The 24,299-nt window shown below is 48.2% G+C and overlaps 1 protein-coding gene across 5 annotated transcripts in view; it reads right to left on the reverse strand.

Moving 5' to 3' along the window:
* The window catches only part of GATA4 (GATA binding protein 4), an 84,364-nt gene that overhangs the window by 34,631 nt on the left and 25,434 nt on the right, over window positions 1-24,299 (reverse strand). For 3 of the 5 annotated variants that reach the window (XM_058442868.1, XM_058442865.1, XM_058442867.1), the window contains exon 2: window positions 17,413-18,486. In XM_058442868.1, coding sequence (XP_058298851.1) covers window positions 17,413-18,028 — 616 coding nt within the window. In that variant the 5' untranslated portion in view covers window positions 18,029-18,486. Of the gene's footprint in view, window positions 1-17,412; window positions 18,487-22,041; window positions 22,145-24,299 lie in introns of those variants that run through there. The other 2 variants (XM_032159157.2, XM_032758050.2) reach the window with 1 other exon arrangement.

Raw genomic sequence — 24,299 nt, forward strand, 5'->3', positions numbered from 1 at the left:
GTGGCATAATTCTTGCCCTGAAAATAATTCCAGACTAGTGGAACTATAATTCAAATAAAAGGACGGCACCAGAAGGTAGAGTGAGAACAGAGGCCACAGGGTGACGCTCAGGAATTGTGCCTGGAGATGAGCGAAAAGCTGCATGCAGAGACAAGCCACACAGAGATGCAGAGGCCAGAGGCTGCCCCACCCCCGGGCCCAGGCCCCTTTCCCGCCACTGGCTTTCATGCACTTCCAAGATGCACCTTCTGCTTCCCTCTTTGAGGCCACCAGTACCAAATGGATTGCCAAGGTGCCCAGTAATAATGGCTCAGGGTCAGCACTCGCTGTGAGCCAAGGCTGCTGGGTCCACGCTCTTCCCCACCACAACAGGCAGGCAGCAGCAAGTCTGACCTCCAGAGTCAAGAGCGAGGGGCAGGAGCTTCACGAACCTTGGCCATCCCCACTAAGACCAAGACTCACCCCAGCCTGCGCAGTAAAACCCAAGCACTCTCCAGAAATACTGTAGAATTTGCTCTTCTCCCAAAGGGAAAGCAGGCAAAAAGAGGCCTTCGGTTCTGCAAGTTCCCTCCCCAGCAGTGGCATCCACTTCCCAGCGTGTGCCCGGAGCTGGAGGCTTCTGAGGGTGGGGGCCCGTGCAGAATCAGATTCCCCAACCCTTCCGTGATGCAGGGAGCTTCAACGGGACTGGGAGTGAGACAGTCTTTCATAACTTTCACAACCTACTCAAAATCTACTCAACTCCCTATTCAAAAGTTCCTCCAGACTTTCTCAACCCAGCAAATGAAGCTATTGGGAAAACATGGATCTAAGCCCCTGATGGAGAGTGCGATGACCTTGGCCTGGGCCACATGACCGGATCCCATTTACTACAGGGTATCCCTCCTCCCTCATCTCTACCCCAGCCCCACAGGGACTGCGTGGACTGCGCATGAGGCTCCAAGGACAGAGCATGACTCCTTCCATGACAACACAGAAGGACAGCAAAGAATGAAAGGCGGTGAAGCAAACGCGAAGGCCACCCCTGAGTGGGCAATGCCAGGCTGACCCACCCCCAGCCCGTGTACACTGCGGGCATGAGGGGCACATGGAAGATGTGTTACACGTACAGCTCTTCCCTTCACGCTGTGGCTACAGGAGCTCAACAGAAAGACAATGGCCACTGGCTCCCCCATGGCCTTCCTTCCCTATTTGGCCTGTGCCGTTCCCTCCCTCCATGTCCTCTGCCATCACCCACTCACTCCCAAGGCTGGGTTAGGCCTCTCATCGCCTCCTCTCTCAAGCCTCTGCCTTCAGCCTCCATGTTGGCAATGCATTTGATACACACACACTTCAGTGTGCATGTGTCCCTAAGGTACTTATTTAATCATGCCTGCCCATGTGCCACCAGCTCACGAAGGTGATGAGGAGCCCACAGCCAAGAGCCAGAAACACTGGAGGTGAACCCAATGTCAAAAGGCAAGACAAGGCAAGCCACACAGGGCGGGTTTCAGAACTTGTACTGCTGGTGAAGTGTTGCTATTATTACTCAGAGATGTGGATGTTATGACATAAAGAAAATGAAGAATTATGTTGGAGATGTTGAGAATGGGATTTTTGGAAAGACTGACAGATGTAAAGACGCCATGAAGGATATAAAATGGTGCAGTCTCTGGAAAACGGGATGATGGCCCCTAAAAACCACATAGCATTACCCTAGGATCCAGCAATGCCGCTTTGGGGTATATACCATAAAGAAGTAAAAGAAGGGAGTTGAAAAGATATTTGTTCACCCATGTAAACATGGCAGCATTATTCACAATGGTGAATGGGCAGACGCAACCCAATTGTCTGTGGAGGGATGAATGGATAAACAAAATACAGTATCGACCCATACAACGGAATATTATTCAGCCTTAAAAAAAAAAAGACATGCTGCATTCTGACATGCTACAAAATGGAGAAACCTTGAAGACACCATGCCAGAGGAAATGAGCCCGGCACAAGAGAATATTGTGTCCTTCCACATAACTAAAGTAGTTACATTCAGAGAGACAGAAAGCAGAATGGGGGCTGCCTGACGCTGGGGAGAAGAGGGTACGGAGACATTATTTAATGGGTACAGAGTTTCACTTGGGAAGATGCAAGAGTTCCGGAGACTGCTGAGGGTGAGGGTTGTACAACACTATGGATGTCCTTAATGCCACCCGACTGTACACTTAATAATGGCTAAAGTGGTACATTTTATCTCATGTATAGTTTAAGATAATTTTTTAAAAAGATGAATGAAGCAAGTAAAAGCCTTTTAGCCCTAAATCTGAATTGAAAGCATCAGTATGAAGACATGCTGTATTTTATCTTATCTTTGGGGTACGAGGAGTACGTATTTCCTGACTCTGCATGTTGAATGACTAACCCAATAGCAAAAAGCCCAGCTGGCAGAGCCAGCTCTGAGATTGATCTCCAAACGCCATTCCTCACTAACAGGAGCCAGGTTTCTTGGGGGAAATGGCCAAATCCAGGCCTGGCAAGAGAAAACTCATAAAAAGAGATTAGGACATTTTATAGGATGGAAAGCAAGAAACTATTAAACTAAGATTTTGTCAAAAGAGCTCAGTTTAAGCAAGTTCCCTCTAGCAAAGATAGGACAATCTGAGCATCAATCAGGATATATGGATAGAAACACATCATGCTTGTTTAAACCCATGAGGGTTTTATTTATTTATTTATTTTTACACAGGGTCTTGCTGATTGCAGTGGTTGGACCATGAGTCACTGCAGCCTCGAACTCCCAGGCTCAAGTGATCCTCCCACCTCAGCCGTCCAAGTATCTGGGACTATAGGCACATGCCGCCACCCCTACCTAATTATTATTATTATTTTTTTTTTTGTAGAAACAGGCTCTCACTATGTTGCTCATGCTGGCTTCAAACTCCTAGGTTCAAACGATCCTCCAGCCTCAGCCTCCCAAAGTGCTGGGATTACATGCATAAGCCTCTACACTCAGCTGAAGTCCAAGAGTTCTTAATTATGCTGAAAACAATTTCATTTCATTGGTAATCGTTGAAGGATGCTAGAGAACTAATTTGTTCTTTTGAACAATGAAAAGTAAAGTGACTGTAGTAGGCATGTATCCTGCCTTTCCTAGACAAACTGTACCTCAAGGTAACCAAATATTCAATAAGCTAAAAATGTGCTTGTTGCTATAGAAGAATTCCAGCTAACAAATGAAGAAGGAATGATGGCATTAGAATATCACCATTAGCAACACCTAACAAGGCAAAGGGTCTAGGCGATGAGCATCCAGGGCTGCTGCCATCACAAACTTGAATCTGAGCATGCCTATTTTTCCCACCACAGACTTACATGAGCAACAGGGGACAGAGGAACATGTTCAATGTCACGAAGAGAATGCAGTCAACAAAATCCAGTCTGCAGAAGTCCTCTGGGAAAAGCCTCATTTCTTTAGCAAACAGAATGCAAGGAGAAGAAAAGGAGATGAAAGAGAAACCCACAGATTAAAAGAAACTTAAGAGGCATAACACAGGCAACTCTTAGACCTCATTTAGATCCTGATTGGAACAAGGCATTAAAGACAATTAGACAAACTGGGAAATTTGAACAGTGATTGCATACTGAATGATATTAAAGAGTGACAATTTGTTTCAGGGTGATAACATGGCACTGGGGCTGTATTTTTTTTAATAAAAGAGTCCTCGTACTTTTCAGAGATATATACAAAAGGATTTGTGGGTGAAATGACATGCTGTTTGGAATATGCTTCAAAATAATACTGTGTGGGGGAAAGTGAGTGACGTATAGCTTAAACAGCTGGCCATGAATTGATATTTGTCAAAGCTGAGGGATGAATATTCTACTTTCTATTTTTATTATGTTTGAAATTTTTCATATTAAAAAACTTATTTAGGCGGGGCATGGTGGTTCACACCAGTAATCCTAGCACTTTGGGAGGCTGAGGCAGGAGAATCGCTTAAGCCCAGGAGTTAGAGACCCGCGTAGGCAACAAAGTGACAGTCTGTCTCAAAAAAATGTTTTTTAATTTATTTAAAAGGCAGAAATTGAACTTAAAATTAAAGGAAGGGTGATGGATCAAAGTGAGAGAGGTTCAAACGAGAAAGAAAGACCGGTTAATCTGAGCCCTTCCTCTTCACCTCTACACCTCCTGGGAGGTAGATGGATCCACCCTACAGGGTCTGGCAATCCATCCTTGCATCATAGTATTGTCCCCTGTAATTATCTATATTGTAATCCTATTTGATCCCACCACCTTTAAAGAAAGTACAAGAAGAGGGCAGAATTACAAGATGCTTGACCTCCTGGGTCAGACGAACACTCCTCTTCCTTCCCAGGGCAGGGATCCAGATTTGGGGACTAAAATTGGCTTGAGTTTTGTCCCCTCTTGGCCCTCAACTTGAACTCAAACCACACAGCCGCTGTGCCCTACTACCGAAGCACATCACATAAATCCTCCAAAACTGGCCTGTAGAGTGTGGCTTCATTTTAACCAGAGTTCCTTCTCCGATGGGAAATGGGTGACTCAGAGGGAGGCGCTTATCACCCTGCGTAGGTGCAAAACAAAACCAACAGCCAGGAGCTTGCGCCTTTTTATACCATAACCAAAGTGCTATATCTGAAGTGCTGCTCGAATCCTGCTCACCTTTCCAGCCTTCTAACATCCCTCAACGCCATGCCTCTGCTTGCATTCCTGCCTCGCGCGCTCCACTCGGGACTGCAGAACAGCCTGATTCAAGCTAAGTCCTGGGCTCAGAATGACCTTCCCATAAGCAGCAAACTCCTACTCATCCTTTAGGATTCCACAAGTCTGCCTTGCCCAGGAAGCCTGGCCTTGACTTCAGGCGCCGAGGCCAGTTTCGGTATCCTAAGGGCTCTGTAGAACCCACTTTCGCCCCCTTGTGCTTCATCCCCTGCCCTAAGCACGTGTTCCCCCCACTAACAAGCTCTAAGCTGCTGGGATTCGGAGACACTTCCGTTCATTTTGTATCTTTACAGCCTGACCAGCGCCAGGCTCACAGGGAATGGGGGGAAGTATTTATTGGCTGGTGGATGGATGAAGCAAATCACACATGTGGAGCTGGGGTGTGAAGGGAGCTGACCGTCTATGAATTCTCCACCACTGCCTAGACCTGCAGACAACACTGAGTGGGTTTATTAACTGAAAAGCAAAGCACAAGCAGCAGGAAACTCAGAGCACCTGAGGTCACTTTGCATAAGAAAAACAATGCAGCCGTAAAAAAGAACCAGATCATGTCTCTTGAAGGGAACACACATGGAGCTGGAGGCTATTATCCTTAGCAAACTAATGCAGGAAAGGAAACCAGCCGCATGTTCTCACATATAAGTGGGAGCTGAATGATGAGAACTTATGAACACAAAGAAGGGAACAGCAGATGCTGGTATCTAATTGAGAGTGGAGGGTGGGAGGAGAGAGATGAGTAGAAAAGATAAGCATTGGGTACTGGAGCTTAATACCTGGGTGATGAAATAATCTGTACAACAAACACCCGTGACACGAGTTTACCTACGTAACAAGCCTTCACATGCACCCCCAAATCTACAATAAAAGGTAAAAAGAAAAGATGAGTCCATCAAACCCAAGATTTCACAGAGTTGCTTAAAACGAGGCAGGCAGCTGTGGAAACCTACCTGACACAGGCAAGCATGCATTCGAGTTTGATGTTCACGCAGGCGCAGGAAGGCTTAATGTTAATGTGGCCTCTGTGGTACCAGGAAAGACAAAGTCAGCCTGAATGACTATCACGGGGCATGCCAGAAGACACTGGATTTTAAACATCTCCAAAGGGCAGTAGAGCAGTCCTTCTCACCATTGCTGTACCTGACCTGATTTCTTCACCTTACAAATGGCCACACAAGAAGAGAGAGGCACAGTGAGTCACACCTAGGAAGAGAAGGGTCTGGGAGAGGAGCCCAGGGTTTCTCCGCACCAGACCAATGTGCTTTCACCTCCCTGCGGCTGCTGGGATCTTGGGTCACCCCTTTTCAAATAGCAGATTTCAGCGCTGCAACTCCCATTCCCCAGTGAGGCCTAGTAAATCACATGTCCTGGGGGCACCTCGCTTCAAGGACCTTAATTTAAAACTTACAAATATGCTTTAAAGTGGCTATAAATTATATACCATAAGATTAAAAAATATGTTTTTACACCCAACTCTTCCATTCAGATGTTTTTGACAGTGCTGATCAATTTCTCGCTTCTGCTTTATTTAAAAATGGCAACAGTATTTAAGGATCCAATCTGGGTCACTAATTTTACAGAAACTGCCATCAGTGCTGAAATGACTTCAAACAGTACCTTGTATGACTACTTAATAAGTAGTTATACACATACCTGTACATGTATGATAACTAGAAGTCAAGGATTAATGCCTAACAGTGTTTATCTTTGGATGGTAAGATTACCAATTATTTTTACATTGGTTTATGTGAGTTTTCTATTTTTCTGTAATAAATATACATTGACTTTCATAAAAGAAGTTTCCCTGATACTATTTGAAAAAAAAATACTACGTGTTTTTCTGAAGCCATTTTTGCCTGGAAAGCATTTTCTTTTTTAAAACAAGCAGTATTTTCCTACATCTGTGCACTCCATGGGAACTACATTCTTTATTTCGGGTCAAGTTAAGTTCTCCCTAAATGCTAGGGAAAGGTTTTATTTGTTGTTTGTTTTCCCCGCCTACTCAATTTTGAGGGGCAACCTGTATTATTGCCTGTCTCAACTGGTTTGATTTATGGTCTTGGAAGTCAGGTCATTCTTTTCTAGGTCAAAGAAAGAAAAAAAAAGGACTCCCCCACCTAATACCTGATAAAATATCTGAAAAGGTCATTGCAGATCTTGATGGAGACACAGTTTCAACCCAAGCTGATAAACCAACAACTAGAAAACTTTTATCAGAATAAAATGTAACTTTGCCATGTCCCAGCTCAATTGATGAACTCTTTTTTTTATCTAAAATGACAGACATCATAAGATAGGAAAACCTCTAGATAAGAAACCAAATTGAGTTGTTTGAATCAGATCCGATTGTCTGCCCCTGGTTCAAACTCCCACACCTGCTCTGAATGGGTCAATGAGCGCCTCCTGGCATGGTCCCGAGGGGTTTGGAAACATTGCAAAAGTGGTGAACTTTGAGACTTCAGCGTTTATTCTGCGATTATAATTAACCTGCTCACCAGTTGCTATCGATCAGTTCTAAATGGAAGTGATAAGGTTTGACTGGATTTCCAGAAGTAGAAATGTAGATTTAAACTGGGGAGTAGAAAGGAAGATTTAAAAAATAACTTAAGGACTGATTAGAATTTTAGAAGCAAAACTGGATTTGTGATTAAGGGATCCCAAAACCCATGGCTTTGATCTGCCTGGAAGAATTTCGAGGAAGCTTGAGTACAAAGGAAAACTCCAAAATTCGAAATTCCCACCAAATTGTGGTAGTAACTTCTGGATTTTTCCTCCTCCAAAATAAAATACATCTGTAACTATTCAATGTGAGTTACGGACAGCCTCAAATTTTACTTGCAGAGGCTTTTCAATGACTCTAAACACACAGAATGGCCCACCTGTCTGGATTATACTCTCCTTTGGAGGGAAAATATATTTTAAAACATCAGGTCAATTCTTGGGCTCCTGCAAAATGCAGAAGGCCAGAAAACCAAATTCCCATCATTCAGATAAGAAGCTTGAATATCGTGGCTCAATTCTGATTACAGAGCAGTAATAGATAAAAGCACAGGCCACCTGCCAGAAATAAGAAAACTTCCACTGATGGGCTGCTATGTTCAGTTCAGACCAATTCCACGGGGCTTTTCCTTCCTGGGGTTTAAGTCACTGTCTTGATCCATGCCCCTATTATTATCTTTACTAAAATCATCATTATTGTGCTTTTATTGTGCTTTTCTCCTCTTCTTTCTCTGCTTTTACCCCAAATATATTTGAAATCTTCAGAGAAAAGGGAAGACAGAGAGGTCAGTTACAGATTTCTCTTAGGAAAGGGATTTTTGCCTGAGCCATATGGTTTTGCTCTTAAGCAGCCAACAGTTCCCCTAGAGTTAGGGGAATCCTCTCATTGGAAGGGTCTGAATTCTGGGAAGTATCTTTAATTCTCTGCACACCAGAATCCAAGGGCTAAAAAGGAAGTTTGTGCAACACTGGGATTCCTAACATTGTATTCCTCAACTGCAGAGCTTACAGTTGAGGAATGATAAGGAAGGTTCCATAGGACGACATTGCTCCTAGAGAGACAGTGATTGGTGGGAAGCAAACGGAAACTCAGACAAGAAGCTACCCTGGGGAGAGGAAGCGGATGGGAGCGACAAGTCATGGAAAATCCTAAGGTTTAATAGAGCCCTTCGGCCGGGCGCGGTGGCTCACGCTTGTAATCCCAGCACTTTGGGAGGCCGAGGCGGGCGGATCACGAGGTCAGGAGATCGAGACCACGGTGAAACCCCGTCTCTACTAAAAATACAAAAAAATTAGCCGGGCGTGGTGGCGGGCGCCTGTAGTCCCAGCTACTCCGAGAGGCTGAGGCAGGAGAATGGCGTGAACCCGGGAGGCGGAGCTTGCAGTGAGCCCAGATCGCGCCACTGCACTCCAGCCTGGGTGACAGAGCGAGACTCCGTCTCAAAAAAAAAAAAAAAAAAAAATAGAGCCCTTCAATCACACATAGCTTCTGGTTCTGAAGAGCTAAGTGCCCTCATATCAGATTTGGCAAATGGAAAGTGTGGGGAAAGGGGGAAAGTACAATCCTGCAGGTTGGACTTACCTGAGTTCCAAACCGGAGCTGTTTACCACCCATGGGGACCTGAGATTACAGCCTCTTTCTGGGTGTCAGCTTCCTTTCCAGCAAAACAGAGATCATCATATCTACCTCTTGGAGAGAGACTTCAAAGTCCCTGGCATCAGATGATTTCTTCATTGACAGGGATCCACCTTACTGTTCAATGGAATGACATGCAAGATACAGGCTACTCTCGCTAAAAAGTTGTTAGCCAGTATCCAAACACGAATGTACCAAAACTTATAAATGTATTTTGTATAAATTAAAACAAATTCAAGATTATTCCTATTATAACCCCATTTATATTTTCTTCCCTGTCTTCTTTAGAAGGTGACAAAAGAGTAGCTCTAGACATAGCCATTAAATTAGTCTTAGTAACCGGTTTATGTTGTATGGTACATGGGGCCATGTCATGGTCTATCAGAGGTCAATATAGCAGAGCGATACTCCTTCCCAAGAGAGCCTTATCAGCTGGTTCTGCAGGCAGGATAGGACAAATAAGTTCCCAAAAGACAAATAGTCTCAGATGTCAGAAAAGTTGCTTCAAGTTCTTAAAGCAGCAGCTCTCGTTGGCAAGAACTGCCCTCTTCTGGAACAAGGAAAGGAAAACTAGCATACTTCCTCTTTCTTATGCAGACACAAGCAGCTACATTTGCAACTGGCTTCAGCTCTAAATTCAGTACAATTAAATTGTCTTAAAATTTGTTTAAAAGAATCACCTTGCCCTGGAGGAAGGTAACTTGTTCTTCACACAATCCCACCACTGCAGCTGGTTAGTGGTTTTCAGGCAGGTTCTAACTCCAATATAACCTGAGGGAAAACTGCCTACTTGGAGAGGTCACCATTGCCTAGTACGTGACTGTTTGTGCCGACAATTGGGGAAGCCACAGTAGTGTGGGGCTGGGATGTCTGCCCATTGCCGATTTAGATCCACTACCAGTACTGAGACCAGGAGTAGAGATTTCTCCCTCTCAGTAAAGCAACCTCCTGTGAGATAAGCAAAATCAAAAGCCAAATACAGGATTGCCACTGAGGATGGTTTTGATCTGCCTTTAAGAATCTTGAGGAAGCTTGAGTACAAAGGAAAACCCCCAAACTTGTAAAAGAATAGGTAAAAGACAAATTTAATAAAAAACAACTTATGCCTTAAAGCAGTTTTCCTGTGCATCCATAAACACTAAATATAGAATCTTCTTAAAAAAAAAAAAAAGATGCTACTTTCAGGAAGTTGATTCATGAATATCATATATCTGGTTTTTTTAAACTTAGTTTAATATGTTTTTAAAATTAGGTAATATAGTCACATCCTTCAAAATTCAAAAGGTTTCATTTGCATATCCATGTTCATAGCAGCATTATTCACAATAGCCAAGACTACTGTGAATAATAGTCTTGGCTATTATTCACAATAATTGATTACACAGTTCTCAGGATGGACACCTGAGAAGCAACTCAGGTGTCCATCCATGTATGAATGGATAAACAAAACATGGTCTACACATACAGTGGAACATTATTCAGCTTTAAAAAGGAAGGAAATTCTGGCACATGCTACAACATGGATGAATCATGAAGACATTATGTTAAATGAAATTAGCCAGAAACAAAACGACAAATACTGTATGATTCTACTTGTATGAGGTCCCTAGAGTGGTCAAATTCTTAAGAAAAAAATAGAATGGGGGTTACCAGGGGCTGGTGTGGAGAGGAATGGGAGTCGTATTTTAATGGGCAGAGTTTAAGTTCTAAAGATCTGATACACAGCAATGCAAATGTACTTAACACTACTGAACTGTATACTTAAAAATGGCTAAGATGATTTGAATTTTTTTTTTTTCTGAGATGGAGTCTTGCTCTGTCGCCCAGGCTGGAATGCAGTAGTGTGATCTCGGCTCACTGCAACCTCCAACTCCCGGGTTCAAGCAATTCTCCTGCCTCAGCCTCCTGAATAGCTGGGATTACAGGCACGTGCCACCATGCCCAGCTAATTTTTGTATTTTTAGTAGAGACAGGGTTTCACCACATTGGCCAGGCTGGTCTCCTGATCTCACAATCTGCCCGCCTCAGCCTCCCAAAGTGCTGGGATTACAGGTGTGAGCCACTGCACCCAGCCAATGATTTAAATTTTTACATTAAACTTAGCTTTAACTTCCCTGTATGTTAAATGTATTTTCTTGTTATTAAATGGATTACTGAAGCACAGAAATGAGTATAAAAATGATTAAGGTGGTTAAAAAATTCAAAAAGTTCCAAGGCATGCATAGCGAAAGTCCCTTTTCTACCATTATCCCTCAACTACCCGCTTTCCTCCCCACAGGCAAATCTGTGTTACAAATTTCTTGTGAGATTTTGTATTTTCAAGTGAATATAATATTTTTTTCTTTTTTTAACACAAAGAGTAAAGTGCTATATACACTTCCTGCATTTATAAATGTCTTTGTGAGGATTCCATACATTAGATAATGAACTTCATTATTTTTTGCCTACATAGCTTATGGTTTCTATGTGCCACATGCATACAAACAGTCCCCTAAGGATGCACATTTAGATTATTTCCAATTTTGTTATTACGAGCAATGCTGAAATTAATATGTGCTGGTGTATTTGTGGAACAAATCCCTAAAAGTGAAAATTCCGGAGTCAAGGCTGTCTACTTTGCAATTTTATGGCTACTACACCTAAGACTCTCCATAAAGGTCAGAGCGATTTACACTCCCACCCACAGGTATCAGAGTTCCTGTTTCCCCACACCTCAGTATGTTTGTTTTCTTAGTGCATTTAAGTAAGAAAAGAAATGGCGAGGGATACAGAATAAAGCGTTATCTAGAACTGTCTCCCGGGCATCATTCCACCTGAGTGCTTAGAAAGTGCCTAGCAAATGTGGCCTGACCTTTTGATGGGACACAATTGGGCAAGTGACAGGGCTCACTAGAGGTAGTGACACACCCCTGGCTACCCCAACACACCTCCCTTATTTAATTCATTCTCAGCTTAGCACCACAGACCAACCCCAACTTTGACTGACCTGCTCAGGGTGGTAACCGGAAAGTTAAACAACTTTGGTTTTCCTGAAGATCGACAAATCATTCTTCAGTCTCACAAAGTTTCCTGCACAAATGAACCGGCTTTGAAAGCCACTAGCGTACTTGATAAGCAGGTCCCAAAAGATCTAGAAAACACTTCAGGGTTTTTCACTGACCTGCACCATAAACAAACTCTGAGAACACCTTGAATGCCCCCACTCCGTCCCTAATGGGGCAAAACTTCTTTTAAATAAATTGTTTGGATAACACAGTGATATACTGTACATGTATTTCATTGTGTTGTTATTTTTATCAACTCTAAAAATGATTCAAAATTTTTGAAATCCTTGGAGAATATCATAATTGCTTATTTCTCCATTACACAAAATAATTGTTATTCCATAGTAAAATATATTTTCCTAGCCTTTCCAGTAACACCTACCACCATATATCCGTCAAGGCATATTTACAATCTATTTCCATTTCGGTCTCCTTTTCAGCCTTAAGTACTCACAAGCATTAACTGGTACAAAAATCAGCTTCACTGAGGTGTAATGTACATGCAATAAAAGACTCCCATTTTAAGAGCACAGCTCCACAATTTTGCCATATGGAGATACATGTGTAACCACCGTAACTGGGTTCTTTAAAAGGAAACAGCTACATTCTCCGGCTACGGCTGTTTCACAGGCACATGCAGATCCTAGCCCCTGCAAGGCAAGAACTGTCCGCAGAGCTCCAGAGCTCCACCACAAGTGCTTCCAGGGCCCAGGAGTTTATGATGAAGAAAAGCCATATTCCATATTGCATTTCCACACAACCACAATCATCTAGGAGTGTTCTCGCATCTAATAGCTGCTCACCTTCAGTAACACACAGTTAAAAGGCCATGGACTTTTTTTTCTTTTTTTTTGCTTTTCAGAAATTTGGACACAGTCATACTCCATCTTGCTTTTATCCACTCAGTGACTTCTCCAGCCTAAAAGCCCTGCTTTCCTCCAGTGGTTCCCTGAAGTTTCCAGAACCCTCTTCCACCCTGCCCACCATTCCCCTAGGGCTCTCCAGTTTGCTTCTTAAAGGACTCAGGCAGCCATTCTGGGTGGCTGGACCCAGGCAGGGCAGAGTCCTGGGGCAATTACCAGCAAGATCCCTACGCAAATATTTGCTAAGTGCCCAACATGTGCCAGGCACTTAAAAATGAGTAAGACTCTGTACCTGCCCTCAGTAAGGTCACATAATTCCATTCATGCAGCCTAATTAATGATTTTAACAGTTGTTTTAGGGTCGTAGCTCATATGGAACTTGGAGTGAATTAAAGTTCACATACATTGCAGTCAGGCCACACATTTCTTTCAACCTAAGTTCAGGGCTTTACAGAGGCCCCTGTTAACTTTTATTATTTATTATTATTCTGATTTTTGCCCTATTCAAATAACCAACATAAGAACTATGGCAAGATATTGTTAAAACTACAGCAGTTACATAGAAAAATAAAAGTGTTCTCTTATTTCTCCTCATTGAAATTAAAAACAGTTTCTGAGTTAAGGGTGAATTAGTCTGTATAGTTTTACCTATTGTGACAAATACATTATTTAAACCAAAGGCCCGGTTGCATTGTATTATTTCATGGTACTACACAACATATTAGTAAAGCAGAGTATATCCTTTCTTTTTCTTTTTCTTTTTTTGAGACAGGGTCTTTGCTCTGTTCTCCAGGTGGGAGTACAGTGGTGCAATCACGGCTCACTGCAGCCTCAACCTCCCTGACTCAAGTGATCCACCTCAGCCTCCTGAGTTGCTGGAGTTACACGCATGCATTACCATGCCCAGCTAATTTTTTTTTTTTTTAGAAATGCAGTCTCACTATGTTGTCAAGGCTGGTCTCAAACTCCCGAGCTCAAGCAATCCTCCCACCTCAGCCTCCCAAAGGATGAGATTACAGGTGTGAGCCACTGCACCTGGCCTCTTTTTGTCTTTTTTTTTCCTATAAAATGGCCAATATTTCTTTCTTTAAAAAATTGCTTGTTCTTTTCCTGACAAACTCCTACTCACCCTTCAAGACCAAATGCAGCTGGCAGCACTTAAGTGACTACTTCCAGAATCTCAGCAGAGGGAAGAACGATGCTGCTTCTCCTTTGCTCTCAGCTGCTTCTCCTCTGCTGTTTCTTCTTTGTTCTCAGCTCATTACCAGACCACAACGATGGGTAATGCACCCATTTTCACACTGAGTGTCCAACGATCTGTGTTCAATGGGGACTGTCCCAGGTTCACCAGAAACAATCCCACATTCTGGGAAAACCCTCAGTCCTGGGCACACCAGCAAAATTGGTAACTCTACATGATAGTGAGTGGCTATTCAATAAAATAACCATCATTTGTGAAGGGCCAAAGCCAAATTCTTCAAAAGTATTACCTTATTTTTCTAATTTAAGGCAACACTAAAAATTGTTTTGATGATCCCATTTTACGAAAAAAGAGGTGAGACCAAGACAGGTAAGTAACTTGCCCAAGATAACACGAGCCTCCTGGAACTGAATCTAGGTTTGGCCAACTTTAAAACCCTGTGCTCCTCCCACCACACTGGCCATCTTAGGGCTCAGTGGCAACTCCTCAGAAAGCTGGGGTCAGTTCCCATCTTCCCTCCATCACTCAGGGTCAGCTAGTATGTGATGCTGGTCCTCACTAAAGCTGCCAGGCAGGTAGGAGAGCCCAGGTGATGGGAAGAACATATAAAAAGCATATTCACATGCACTGGCTTTTTTTTTTTTTTTTTTTTGAGAGAGGGTCTCACTCTGTCACCCAGGCTGGAGCGCAGTGGCCTCGAGCTCATGTGATCCTCCCACCTCAGCTTCCGAAGCTGGGACTACAGGCATGCCACCCTATGCCTGGCTAATTTTTAAAAATGTTTTGTAGGGATGGGGTCTCACTATGTTGCCCAGGCTGACCTCGAACTCCTGGCCTCAAATGATCCTCCTGCCTCAGCCTCCCAAAGTGCTGGGAACACAGGCATGAGCCTCCGCGCCTGGCCACATGCACTGCTTTTAATTTCAGTTGCTTTTATGTAAGTGCCACCTGCGTAACACGCTGAAGCTATGAATGCCAACAAGTTCAACGTGCCCTGTGTTCCCTCACAGAGAGCTGCACCTCTCCGAAAACACTTGGCTGGGTGCAGAAGAGAAAAGCTACCCTCTAGGCCAGATTCAAAGGCTGTGGACTTCATAAGCTATCCAGGAAGAGCCCAGAGAAGGCAGGTGGCAGTTCTTGGCAGAGAGACGCTCAGGGAGGTCAGCTTGCCATCTGCTGACATGGGAATTTGGGAAACATCACTTCATCAGCAGCCTCTACATGGCATGGCTGACATTTTAAAATCGAATACTGTGTGCACCCAAATGGTATTTCGGTTTTTTGTTTGTTTGTTTTGAGACATACTCCTTCTGTCGCCAGGCCTGGAGTGCAGTGGAGCAATCTCGGCTCACTCCAACCTCTGCCTCCCGGGTTCAAGCGATTCTCCTGCCTCAGCCTCCCAAGTAACTGGGACTATAGGCACACACCACCACACCCAGCTAATTTTTGTATTTTTAGTAGAGATGGGGTTTCACCATGTTGGCCAGGAACTCCTGACCTTGTGATCCGCCCGTCTCGGCCTCCCAAAGTGCTGGGATTACAGGCGTGAGCCACCGCGCCCGGCGGGTATTTAGTTTTTACACTGCTGGATGTAACTCATGATTTTGAACTTCTCTCTTTTCCTTAACCAAACACCAAATTCCCTCCAGGATTACCGGGGTTACAAAGCAAACTCTCCCTGGACCGGTCCTCCTTTTTTTTTTTTTTTTTTTGAGACGGAGTCTTGCTTTGTCACCAGGCTGGAGTGCAGTGGCGATCTCGGCTCGCTGCAATTTCTGCCTCCCGGGTTCAAGCGATTCTCCTGCCTCAGCTTCCCCAGTAGCTGGGACTACAGGCGCGCGCCACCACGACCAGTTAATTTTTTTTTTTTTTTGTATTTTAGTAGAGGCGAGGTTTCAACATGTTGGCCAGGATGGCCTCGATCTCCTGTCCCAGTCCTCCCTATTTTAAGTCAGAGGCCCCAGAGGCCCTGGAGAGGACCCCGTAAGCGCGCAAGGCCAGGGCGCCGCGCCCCGCCCCGCACTCCCGCCTGCGGGCGCCATTGTGTGGCGATGTCGCCGCGCTATCTCGCAAAGGTCGCAGCGAGGCTCGGCCGGGCCCCTCCTCCCCTGGGGGTGGCCGTCTGGCTCCCCAAGAGGGGTGAGGGGGAGGGGAATACTAAGACCTACAGACCGGGCCTCGGCGCCACTTCCAGGGTTAATCAGTTTGCCGGCGATGTGTATTTGGCTGCACCCCCGGGGACCTTCCCTGGCCACCCTGGGCCCGAGGATAATTCAAAAGGGCTTCAAAGCCTAGGCCCTTCTCGGAGCCAGCCCAAGACTGGAAACCTGACAGGGGTAGCCTTTACTCTTCAAAGTGAGAACAAATGCAGAAGGATTTAGCACTTAGTAGGTGGTCAATAAACGCGAGCTTTGCTTCTCAAGCCCGGGCTTCCCCTCCCCCACAGGGTGGGCTCAATCCAAACTCACTCCTCCGTCCCTTCCCGAAATTCCAGAGGTCGTTTGCATTTTGAACTAGGGGTTGCCACTTCCCTTTCTCCCCCGGCCCGTGTTCTCAGGCCCCGTCTCAGATCCCGCTGCGTTTATTTGTGAATCAGTGGAGGCTGAGACACGTTTGCCGTCCCTCCCCGTCTGACATCCAATGGAAACACTGCATGGAACCTACCACAATGGTTATTTCCAACCCTGGCCCACGCGAGAAGAGGAGGCTCCACGCGTGCAAGCGACTGCAAAGTCTCCATTTAACTCGGGCGTCATAAACAAGCCCGTTTGGGGTCCCTATGTTCCCAGACACTGACCGGGCGTGTCCGCTCCCCGGCCGCCCGCATGATGCAGCCACGCGCCCGGCCCGGTGGCTCCCGCACGGTGCCAGGGCTCCTGTTCCGGGCATCTCCCCGGCGTCTCCTTTGTCCATCCCTCCTTTGTTCTCGGCGTGAGACCCCCCACGGGAAAATCATCAGCTACCCCGAGGGATCCTCCAACTGGGCCGCCAAATGGCCCAGAAGGTCTGAGGTCCAAACCATTGTAATCAGTTCCCTGCAGAGGCCCGAGGGCAGGCGGGGAGGAAAGGGGCGCAGAAACTCAGCAATCGGCAGCAGGGGATCCCAGGCCGCTGCCCCCGGCTCTCCAGGGAGCCCGCTGTCCTCCCGCGTCACCCACATCGCAGCGCGGCCACGGTCGATGTCTGGGATGGCGGGGAGGCCGCACTCCGACCCTGACACCATCTCAGAAGAGGCCCCGGCGGGCAGGCCCGGCCCCCTCCACAGAAGCCGGTCTCCTGGGGCTGTGGTGTCGCCAGTCCCGCACTGGCTTCTGCCTTCCCTCGAAACTCGAGGTAGTCAAGCACCATCCCCAGCCCAACGAAGGCGTTCGTGGAAAAAGAAGAGGCCCTCGACAGGGCTCAAGACGGTCCCTGCCCCGGCCCTCACGCGCCCCAGTCCTCGCGCTCCTACTTACCGAGATTGGGGTGTCGGGCGGCCGGGTTGGCCCGGCCGGGCAGGCTGTGCAGGACCGGGCTGTCGAAGGGGCCGGCGGAGGCGGCGGCGGCTGCGGCCCAGGACGCGCCCACGTCGGCCATGTAAGCCGGGTAGGGGCTGGAGTAGGAGCCCGCGAAGCCGGCGCGCCCGTACTGCTCGCGGCCCGCCAGGCCCGCCCCCGCCGCTCCGCCGCCACTGCTGTAGGCCGCAGCTTCCCGGGCCGCGGCAGCTGCGGCGGCGGCCGCCAGGGACCCGGTGGTCCCCGGGAAGGAGAAGCGCGGTGACACCGGCGGCGGGGTGTAGGCTGCTCCGTCGGCTCCCGCCTGGCTCCAGCCCGGGCTGCCCTGCTGGGTCCCGGGCCCCGCACCAGACGCGGCCCCACCAGAGCTGCCGCCCGAGGCGCCTCCAGAGGCAGAGCCCGTGCCTCCGCCCTGGAGGTAGGACAGGCCCAGCACGGAGGAGGGCACCCGCGGAGTGGGCACGTAGACTGGCGAGGACGCGGCGCCAGCGCCGTGCATGAAGGCGCCGGGGCCGCCCGCCTCGTAGGCACCGGGGGGCGGCCCGTGGTTGGCGGCCATGGCCAGGCTCTGGTACATCCTCCCTGCGAGCTCCCGGCTTCGGGGTCCTCTCTCTCCCTCGCGGGTCAAGGAACCACGCGGGGAGAGAAAACGACGGCAACAACAATAATATGCGTGGGAGGAAATGTCACGAAGATCAAAAATCAAAGGGGAAAAAAACCAACTCGCTTAAAAATATATAGGTATTAAATCCAGCATTGAGCAAAAGGCTCTAGGCTCTTGTTTACTCCGGAAAATCTCAATTTGAATTTTTGGTGGTTGCGGAAGCTGATGCAGGAGCAGTTGAATTCACCCCGGGGCCTGGAGGTCCGGAGCACCTACTGGGGGCAGAAGACGGAGGGCAGCGTCCAGGCCTGGAGGTGGCGCACGAGCCTTCGGGTCCCCCACTTGTCACACCGAGAGGCCTCCAGGACACCCGCGGCCACTGGTGCAGAAGCTGCTAGGCTGGCTCCTTCCTCCTCGCTGCAGCCGGGGTCCTAAAGGAGGAACGACAGAAAGAGAGAGGGCGGTTCATCCCAGAGCTTTCTGAACCCACTTTCCACTTGCGTGGTTGCTTCTTCCACGCTGCAAATGAAGTCGCCACGGGGATTTTGGGGTGCAGCTCCGGAGGACGCGCGGTGCCGGGAAGCAGGGGCCTTTGTTTTGTCCAGGCGTTGGGTCAGGCGGCCCAGGCAAGCCTCGGGAGAGGCGCCCCGGGGACCAGGGGCTTCCTGGGTCTTGGGTGTGCAGTTATTGGTTGTGATCTTAGTCAATTATTTTTGTATTGCTTGTCAGGAAGGAATTTAATGTTACCTTATTCTGCAAGCATATTTTTCTAAGTCCAAAAGTTTGGGGTTAATGCAGAGTGCCTGGGACCCAAGAAATCTCTCATCTCCTCTGTTCCCCATCGCTCCCCAAGTATTACTGGCCTAGAAAGAACTTTAGATTGTCCCTAGGGGGGCAAGGACAAACTTTATACAAAATAACAACCTAACAAAGTTTTGTTTGTAATTAAAAAAAAAAACAGAAGTAGAGTCCAAATGTTTATAAGTGAACAACGGTGTCTGCTAAGCCTCATGAAGAGAGTTGTGAAACCCTCATCCATACACTATACCATGTGGACGTCAAATCGGACAAGTTACAGGTTTCTTGCAAATAGTTATAATTTAGACGTTTTGCAAATTGTATATGAGAACCAGAAAAGTGAGAAGAATATACAATGTCGCTCTACAGAATAACAACCCACTGGACCATTCTAATTCACTGAATGGGTTCTTCATATAGAATCAGAAGTCCACCCATAAGCAGAATCATAACACCAAGGTGGATGCTTGGGGAAAGAGCAGTTTGTAGAACTTGATTATATACTTCCCAGCATCCTGCGTTTTGTTATTATCAGGCAATTTTTCTGATAAAATAAGAGCTACACTTTTTTAATTACCTGCCGTCTGAATTACCTCCAGGTCCTTTTCTCTACAACTCTACTAAGCACAGGTGTCTCTCCTCATTTTACAAGAGGGAACTGAAGCACTGGAAAGTTTTGAAACTTGTCTAAGATCAAAGTACAATCAGAAGGGGTGGGGGAAGGGGATGGGATCAGTAGGGCTCCAGGGCTCCAGGGGCTTGAAGCTGTCCACCACACTCCATTTCTCTCTTTAAAAAGAGGCAACTACTCCCGACAAAGATTTCTTTTTTATTTCAATAGTAGATTTACAAGAATATTAACTATGTATGAATCCAGGCTCTGAAACTTATGGAATAAATACCTTTAGACAAATTACTTAGCCTCTCTGTGCCTCAGTTTCCTCATCTGCAAAATGCAAATATTAAAGGTACCTATTTTGTAGAATCATTGTGAAGCTTAGGAGTGAGGATTATAAATTAATATTTGTAAAACATTTGTAACAGGTTTTTATAAAACTGTCCTAACAGGCAAAAAGAAAGTTCTAAATAACAGTTGACTATTACTACAGATTTCTAGTATAATACAAGAAAGTACCTCAAATGTATGTACTATAATAAATGATCATCTTTATTACCGTAAAAGTCTGGAAATGGAATCTTTAGTACACACTACGTAACGCTTTTCACCATTTTTGGCAACATCACTAGTAATAATAATGGAATTAATACTACTGTATTCTATTATATAGTCACATGGTAACTCCTAAAAGCCTGTTTGCTTTCAAAATATGCAATAAACTATTGGCTTGGCAAATAGTTCATTCCAGCAAGTTTGGTTAGAGAATGGATTTAAAAAAAAATTGACCTGAGGTCACCAACTTTTCCCTTTGAAAATAAAGTTAAAGAATTATGGGTTTACCTTAATAAAAGATCCAATATTTGACTTTTAAAACAAGTAGCTGACCTATTTCATTGCATTTGCTGGAATACTCAACTCCTGCAGTTCTTCAACATAATGTAATATTTTTTTCTCTCATAACTTTAGAAAAGAAAAGAGATTTAGAATTTTATAATCCAACTTCCAGTATACATACAGGTAGTAACTTGCAGACTTTAGAATGTAAATGCAAAAAAGTCATAAATCTAATATTTGTCTTTATCACATTCTCTGCCTTTTCAAATGGCTGATACAGTGCCTGCGCTGGATTACTAGAACAATAGAAGGTGGAGAAAATACCCCTCTATAACTTTCTGGAAAGACAAGGAATTAGCCACTCTTGGAAAACGCCTCTGGCTGGTTGCTGAAATTGAGTCTGGATCCTGCAGTTGGCGGAGAAAGCCCAGCAGCTCCCGAGGCTACCAGAATCGGGGAGTTTTTGCTCTCCTTCTGATCATTCGTCCCAGTTCACCCCAAATTCGCAGGCCAACAGGAAATGCGCTTTCCTTTCAAGAATCAACCAACAGCCCTCTTCCGATCTATTTTTGAGAATGGGAGAATTGCAAGCGCCCAAATGTCCCCGTCCCTTTATAGGACACTCCTCGCTGGCTTGGGTTTACGCCTCCGCTCTCGGCCTGCAGCGAGGAGGACGGTCACACGAGAGCCGGCACAACCAAGCCGGCCGCAGCAGGGAAGGAGACACAGACGTGTGCGGAGCATCACCTCCACACCGCAGGCTTTCTTTAAAAGCCTGAAACCTGCTCTCGGTTGTCTTCCTTTTCTGAGAACACAGGAAAAACTTCCCCGAGGCACTTCCCCAACCTCCGCGTTGCGGGCCGCGCGCTGCCCCAGGGCTTCCACCGGCCGCGGGTCCCCCACCACACTCTTTCCCCAACCAAAAGTCCCCTCCTTTCCTCAACCTGGTAGCAGTCCGCTACCCCGGCACCTCCCTCTGCCCACGGTGACCCCTGAGCCCAAAGCCAAGCGACATATCCCGGCAGATCCGGGCAGCGCCGTGGCCGGCGGAGGGAAGTCACGGCTCCGGTCCGGGCTCGGGCCCTTGGCCAGTTTCAGGTAGAAGCAGCGCGGGTAGGTGGGGTGGTGAGCTTCTAGAGGGGCATTCAGTCCCTGGACTCCAGCCCCGAGGGCGAAGAGACCGGCCAGAAAGGGCATGAACAGTTCCGCCACTCAGCAGCCTCCCAGCACCTCGGAGAGCCTCCTGGGGGCCCCCGAGGCCCAGTGGCGCTGCCTGGCACTGCCACCCTGCGTCCCCGGAGTCGCTGGTGGGCGACACGCCTCCGTCTACTTCCCTCCATGTGCGAGCTGCCGTGCAGCCTGTCCCGGGCCCGTCAGTCCCAGTAACTTCACACGGCCACCATCACCACCCAGGCCCCGGCCTGCGATATGCAAACAAGGGCTGGAGAATGTGCACACGGGGGCAGGGATTGAAGCGTTCAAGTTCACACGGAATGAATCCAAAGGCGCTTCCAATATTTCTCTGTTTTGCCCCCAAGTCTTACTTTGACTTTAATAAGTTGCTAAGGCAAAGTCAAAAGCAGAGCAGGGGTTGGCCAATTTCGGTGAAGGGAGTAGCGCATGTCTCTTTTCCTCCCACTAGCTACCTCCCTACCTCCAGACAAGCAAGGGTGGAGAAGCTCCGAGTTTGGGGGACCGCGGGAAGGAGCAAAGATAGGGAAGAAAAAAGCCCTACCTGCTGGGCCTGGAGGTTCCGCGCGCGCTCCCCTGGGCGCCCCCGGAGCTGTAGCGGCGACGAAGCCTCTCGCGGCCCCTGCGCCGGCCGCCTCCGAGTCCCCAGCTCGCGGCTCGGGTCCCCGGCCCTGCGACTCGGCCCGCGGGCGCTGACTGGCCTGTGGGAGTCACGTGCAAGGGCGGGGCGGGGGTGCGCGGCCCCGGCTACACCTCCGCTGGGCGCCGGCTGCGGGGCTGTGCGGAAAGCTCCCCCAGCAGGCAAAGTCCAGCCTCTGGGGTCTCCGCGGAAAACGCCCAAGTGCTACCGCCAGGGCGCGGGGAATCACCCGCAGCCCAGCCGGAGGTAGATTGGATTCTCTGTGGTGCCCAGGGTCAGCTTTATTAATGAGTTCCCTTTCTCCCTCCCCGCCCCCCTTCCTGTGGTCCTCATCCCGCCGCGGTGGGCGAGGGGCGGGGCCAGTAGAGAAGAAGGTGACCTCTTGGGCTCAACTTTCGATCTTGTGTGGGGCACTGGGTCACCTGGGGTGCCCGGCTTGATGCTAGTTTCTGGGCAGGGGTAGTGGGGATCTTCCCAGCCCCGGATTCCGGGGAGGTTCGGGAGACACCCAGACTGCCTCCTAAAATCAGAGCGTAGAGACCAAAGCCTCCCTTTTGCCTTCCCAAAAGCCCAGGGAGACGGTCAGGAACACAGGCCTCAGCCTCAATTTTATGTATTTATGCAGTCTGCATCCCTTCCTGGCGACGCTTCCCATCTCCTGTGGCCTCCTCTCTTCTAATCTTTCCCGGTTTTTTTCTGCAGCCTGCGACGGCGGCTGCACCAATCCAAAGGACGTGGCGAGGGCTGGGGAGCCCGGCGGTCCAGGGGAGCTTCTCCGTGGAGGGGGTTCTTCCAGGGAACGGGGGAGGGGAATGTGTCAGGCATGGGTTGGGAGTCGGCGTCGGGGCCTGGAGGCCCCAGCGCAGCGGAGCTGCGAGCCGGAGAGTCCCTCAGACAGGTCTAAAGGTTAATAGAGCAATCACAGGGCCCTATTACCGCGTAAAAATAACCCATCGATTACCGCAGCCTTCAGCCCCAGATAACAGCCGGCGGGTGGCTCTCACGCTTTCGGTTAAACTTTTTTTTTTTCTTTCTTTCTTTTTTTTTTTTTTTCGGCCGCGTTTTTCTCTCCAGCACAGGCTTCTCAAACCAGATTAGAGGGATGGGGGAAGGGGTCGGGATAACACCCTGCACGAAATCCGCGCTGCTCCAAAAGCAGGCTGGGGACGCCACCCGCTTCCGCAGAAGGAAATCAGTCCTAGATTCCCAGCCTGAGTGAAGGCAATATGGGCGTTAAGGACGAGGCCAGGACGCGGGGCTAGGTAGAAGGAAACCCCCCATGGGATCATGGCCAACTCCTGGGGATTCTCAGGAAAATCCCAGAGGAAGAAACGAGCGCGGCTGCGCGGGGAATTCTCTTCCCTGAATGAGAGGTGTGGAGGTTCACGGAGGCCCAAACAGAGGAGAGGAAACTGAGACTGCGTGGGGCGCCGAGCGGCGAAAGGCCTGCGCACAGGCTGGACACACTGCAGCCGCCCCTCTAGACCCCGGCCGGCCTGCACCCCAGAAGCTGGGGGCGGCACCCTTAGGGTTTCTTCTCCGACTTCCCCCAACTCCTAGCCTGCTACTTAGCAGAATTGGCCCCACGGACCCGAAACGTGGGAACTTAAGGCTGAAGGGGTCCTGGGGATCTCGGAGGCCGGCGCTGGGGAAAAGCAGTCTCCGGAGCACTCTCCAATCTGCGATCCTTCGGAAGCAGCGGAGAAGGAAGCAGACTCCCTGCTCCCGGTTTGAAACCGGCAATCATCCTCGTGGGGGGTGACCGAGAGGGGCGCGAAGCCAAGGCCTGCAGCAGGGGCCTGCAAGGCCTATCTGGAGAGTGGAAATTCTGGGCTTGGGCGAGCGGGAAGCTGCCCCGGCCTCTCTTTTCTCCAAGGGAATCTGTGGCTCCAGCGCTGCCCGGGGTCTCAGAGCTGCCTCCCACGCGCGACCCTCAAAGGGCGAAAAGGGCTGAGTCTGGACCAGGCAGTGAATTTTCTTAGCAACAAGCCAGGGGTTCGGGGCTTAGTGTCTGGCGGGGTGCCATCTGAGCGTCCTCCCCACAGCCAAGGACACAGGCGGCGCTCCTACGCCGGCTTCTCCCAGTAGTGCGGGATGGGCTGCAGCGGGAGGTGCGGTGCCTTGCGGCGATCCTTCACCCTCGCCCTCCCCATCCTCCCTAA

This window comes from Hylobates moloch, unplaced genomic scaffold, assembly GCF_009828535.3.
Source record: "Hylobates moloch isolate HMO894 unplaced genomic scaffold, HMol_V3 SCAFFOLD_8, whole genome shotgun sequence".
Classification (NCBI taxonomy): Eukaryota; Metazoa; Chordata; class Mammalia; order Primates; family Hylobatidae; genus Hylobates; species Hylobates moloch.